General features: G+C 45.9%; 1 protein-coding gene across 1 annotated transcript; it reads left to right on the top strand.

The window, feature by feature from the left end:
- The first annotated feature begins 987 nt into the window (after positions 1–987).
- On the top strand, positions 988–3,601 carry GPX7 (glutathione peroxidase 7). The gene is made up of 2 exons (XM_003799941.3): positions 988–1,282; positions 3,258–3,601. Exons 1-2 carry the CDS (start codon positions 988–990, stop codon positions 3,419–3,421), a joined length of 459 nt encoding a protein of 152 aa, XP_003799989.1. The 3' UTR covers positions 3,422–3,601.
- The last annotated feature ends 531 nt before the right edge of the window (positions 3,602–4,132 follow it).

The following is a 4,132-nucleotide window of genomic DNA, read 5'->3' as shown; positions in this document are numbered from 1 at the left end:
TGCCTACAGTCCCAGTTACACAGGAGACTGAGGCAAGAGGATCACTTGAGCCCAAAAGTTTAAGGTTGCTATGAGCTATGACACCACGACCCTCTGTTGAGGACAACATAGTGAGACTCTGTCTCAAAAAGAAACAAGCAAACAAATAAATCCTTTAATAATATATAGCTAGAAGCTAAAAACATAGTATTGGTGTCAGAATTCTAATTGCAGTATTATTATAATCAAGTTTCATCAGTCAGCTTGATATTTATTGCCTAAAGTCTTTAATAAATCAAAAGATTCATCTAGGGATCAATGAAAGTGGTATTTGTTTGCTGGAGAGGAGTGGGACAAAATGGGATTGCCCTGGGGTCCTAGGCATCTTTTTATTCAGAAAATTTGTGTGTGTCCACATACTCATGCAGGTGTCTATAATATTGTGGATGTGTGCACAGCTACTCGTTAAGCTGACACTTACAAAAACTTTTCCTTATGCCACACCCAGGGACGAAATGGGCATAGCTCCTCTCCTCAATAGGTTCGTGTTCTAGAAGGGAGACTGATGCATTCACAGGCGTGTGGAGTGGGAAGTGATGAGTGCTTTCTGAGCCAAAAATTAAGCCCAGGTCTGCCTTTCCACTTCCCCTAATCTCTTTCCAATTTGTGGTCACCATTGTGTATGCCTCTCTCTATTAATGTGCTATCTTTGTGGGCACGTATGATATCTGCTAATGTATGTTTGTGTCAAGGGCAGGTGCATACCCATTTATGTGTATTGTGTACTTTTGTTCACACATGTTCATGTGTGTGTGCACGCATTTGTAAGTCCCTCAGTGTTTGTTTCACACATGCATGTGTTTGTGTATATATGAGAGCATAACACACACATATATATGGACAGAAAGTTCCTGTGTATGTGAGAGTACATTTATTTTTGAGGGAGTCACATATGGGGGCATGTCAGTGCATGTGCAAGTGCATGCATGAGTCCTCACTGAGTCCCGTATGTGTCGATGTGGTTTTGTTTTGGTCATGCAGGTGTCCCTGGTGGTGAACGTAGCTAGTCAGTGTGGCTTCACAGACCAGCACTACCAAGCCCTGCAGCAGCTGCAGCGGGACCTGGGTCCCCACCACTTCAACGTGCTTGCCTTCCCCTGCAACCAGTTTGGCCAGCAGGAGCCTGACAGCAACAAGGAGATCGAGAGCTTTGCCCGCCGCACCTACAGTGTCTCCTTCCCCATGTTTAGTAAGATCGCAGTCACTGGCACTGGTGCCCACCCTGCCTTCAAGTACTTGACACGTGAGTTCTGGTCCCTACATCTCCTCACCTTCTCTCAGTTGGCTGAGGCCATGGTTCCCTGGCAGCAGGAGCCACTGGCTGGCTGGGTGACTGGAGCCCTTCCCCTTCCTGACCCTCTCAGGTGGACTGCTGTTTTGTTCCAGCAAGGTCTGTAAGGATAATGGGAACAGGGGCTCCTAAGGGGTATTCTTGCCTAACAGTATCTCCACAACTGCTCCCTTGAAGTTCTCCTTCGGAAGTATTCCTGCAGACTTCTCTGGGAAGCTGTTTCCATATTCAGAGGCACCTAGAAGGAGACTGGGCCCCCAGTTTTTGTTGGTTTTAATTCGTTTGGTTTTTTGGCTTTATGATGGAGCAATCACTGCGCAGACAGGGGACTCCACAGTGCCTGGAGAAGGCTGAGTCAGGCATCTCCTGCCCTGAGTCAGAGGCCATCAGAGGAAAATTGTCTGAGCTAACATACTAGATCTTTTTTTTTTTTTAAGAGACAGAGTCTCACTTTATCGCCTTCAGTAGAGTACTGTGACATCACAGCTCACAGCAACCTCCAACCCCCAGGCTTAGGCGGTTCTCTTGCCTCAGCCTCCCAAGTAGCTGGGGCTAAAGGACATACCAGATCTTAATACAATAGTACCTCTGTAAGTTGACCACCCAAAGGACTATAACAAACTGGTCAACATAAGGAACTAGGCCTATTGTACTGACAGTACATGTGGTGCATGTCTGGTCTATGAAAACTAGGTCAACTTAAGGGGATGATTAATGTAGACAGGTGGTCAGCTATGGAGTTTCTACCAGTGGTTCTCAACCTTCTTAACACCGCGAACCTTTAATACAGTTAAAAGGGGTCATGACCCACAGGTTGAAAACCACTGGCGTTCTACTACATTTGAGAACTAGATCCCTTCTCTAGCCCCAGAAGCCTTAGAGCCACAAAATGGGTCATGGACTATGCCTGTCATTAGGGTCGTTTCTACCTCAGGCCGTCTTCCTCCTTTGGAGGCTCCATTTGTCCTCACTCCCTACTTTTAGTTACCTTTGGGGTCCTCACCACCACCCTGACGCCCACCCTGCAACCTACTTAGCTGGAGGGCTAAACGAGAAACAAGAGAAACCAAACCAAAGGTCCCTCATGGAGGCAAGTCTGTGTTTTGCTCTGTGGGTCAATCCTATGTTTACTTCTTTCCTGTGTGCTTTTATTAGTTCCTTCTCAGTTCCTGTAGTTATAGATCAAACCTGGCCTTGCTTTAGAAGCACCTGGAGAGCTCTAAAAAATGCATAAGCCTAAGACCTACTGAAGCAGGGCCCAAGAATCTGTTTATTTTAAGCAGTCCCCCTCCCCTGCTAGTGATTCTGATGCAACCAGTTCATGGACTAACATTTGGAAACCATTAAGATTTAATCAGAAAATAGGGTATAGCCTGTTGAGTAGTCTGAGGTTATAAATAAAGAATAATTTGATACTGCTTCATCAAACACTTCACAGAATCCTAAAGCAGTCATTCTCAATCTTGGCCCCACATTAAAATCTCCTGGAGAGCTTTTTTTTTGTGTGACAGTCTCACTTTGTCACCCTAGGTAGAGTATCATGGCATCATAGCTCACAGCAACCTCAACTTTGGGTTCAAGTGATTCTCTTGCCTCAGTCTCCTAAGTAGCTGGGACTGTAGGCATCTGCCACAATGTCTGGCTATTTTTTTAGAGACAGGGTCTTGCTTAGGCTGGTTTTGAACTCCTGAGCTCAAGCTATCCACCTGCCTCAGCCTCCCAGAATGCTAGGGATACAGTCCTGGAGAGCTTTTGAAAGATACTGATGCCTCAGTTTTAGCCTGAGAGATTCTGACTCAAGTGATCTGGGGTGTGGATTAGACATCAGGATTACACTGCCTCAAGGGAAGGATGGACACTGGTAATGGAATTCCAGGAGAAGAGACACAGGGAAGCACACTTTGTTCTCATTCTTCCTTCTTTCTAGAGACTTCTGGGAAGGAGCCCACCTGGAACTTCTGGAAGTATCTGGTGGCCCCAGATGGAAAGGTGGTAGGGGCTTGGGACCCCACTGTGTCAGTGGATGAGATCAAGCCCCAGATCACAGCACTGGTGAGGAAGCTCATCCTACAGAAGCGAGAAGATTTATAACCACTGTTTCCTACACTTACCCCCCGCCCCCATCTTATCCACCTGTCACTACCAATGCAAACTCAGATGGTGCTTCAAAGGGAGAGACACAATGACTCTCCTTCCTACTCCTGTGGGGGAAAGTCCTCTCATTTCTTTTTTTTTTTGACAGAGTCTCACTTTGTCACCCTAGGTAGAGTATCATGGCATCATAGTTCACAGCAACCTCAACTTTGGGTTGAAGTGATCCTCTTGCCTCAGCCTCCTGAGTAGCTGGGACGACAGTGCCTACCACAACACCTGGCTAGTTTTTCTATATTTAGTAGAGACAGGGTCTCACTCTTGCTTACGCTTGTCTTGAACTCCTGAGCTCAAACAAGTCTACCAGCCTTGGCCTCCCACACTGCTAGGATTAAAGATATGAGCCACCACACCTGGCCGCTATCATTTTGATTATTTAAATCTTAGAGTAACAATTAGGAGTTCCTGGCTAATGAGAGCTCTTGACCAGAGACTCGCCAGCCAGTAAGAACCTCTAGCCAATATAAACATGTGGCAAATAGAAGTATCAAGCAATAATCTCCCACTCAGAAAGACCTCTGTAAAATGGGACCAATTCCTACCTCGCAGGGCTGTTGTGAGGATTAGGATGAAATATCTGTGAAAGTGCCTAAGGCAATGCCAGAGAAATAGGAGACAGTCAATAAATGTTTTTTGCATACAAATGACAAA

The sequence above is a fragment of the Otolemur garnettii genome, unplaced genomic scaffold, assembly GCF_000181295.1.
Source record: "Otolemur garnettii isolate 467f Iridium unplaced genomic scaffold, OtoGar3 scaffold00159, whole genome shotgun sequence".
Taxonomy (NCBI): Eukaryota; Metazoa; Chordata; class Mammalia; order Primates; family Galagidae; genus Otolemur; species Otolemur garnettii.
The sequence above is the reverse complement of the archived record's forward strand: the minus strand, read 5'-3'. Positions and strand labels throughout refer to the sequence as shown.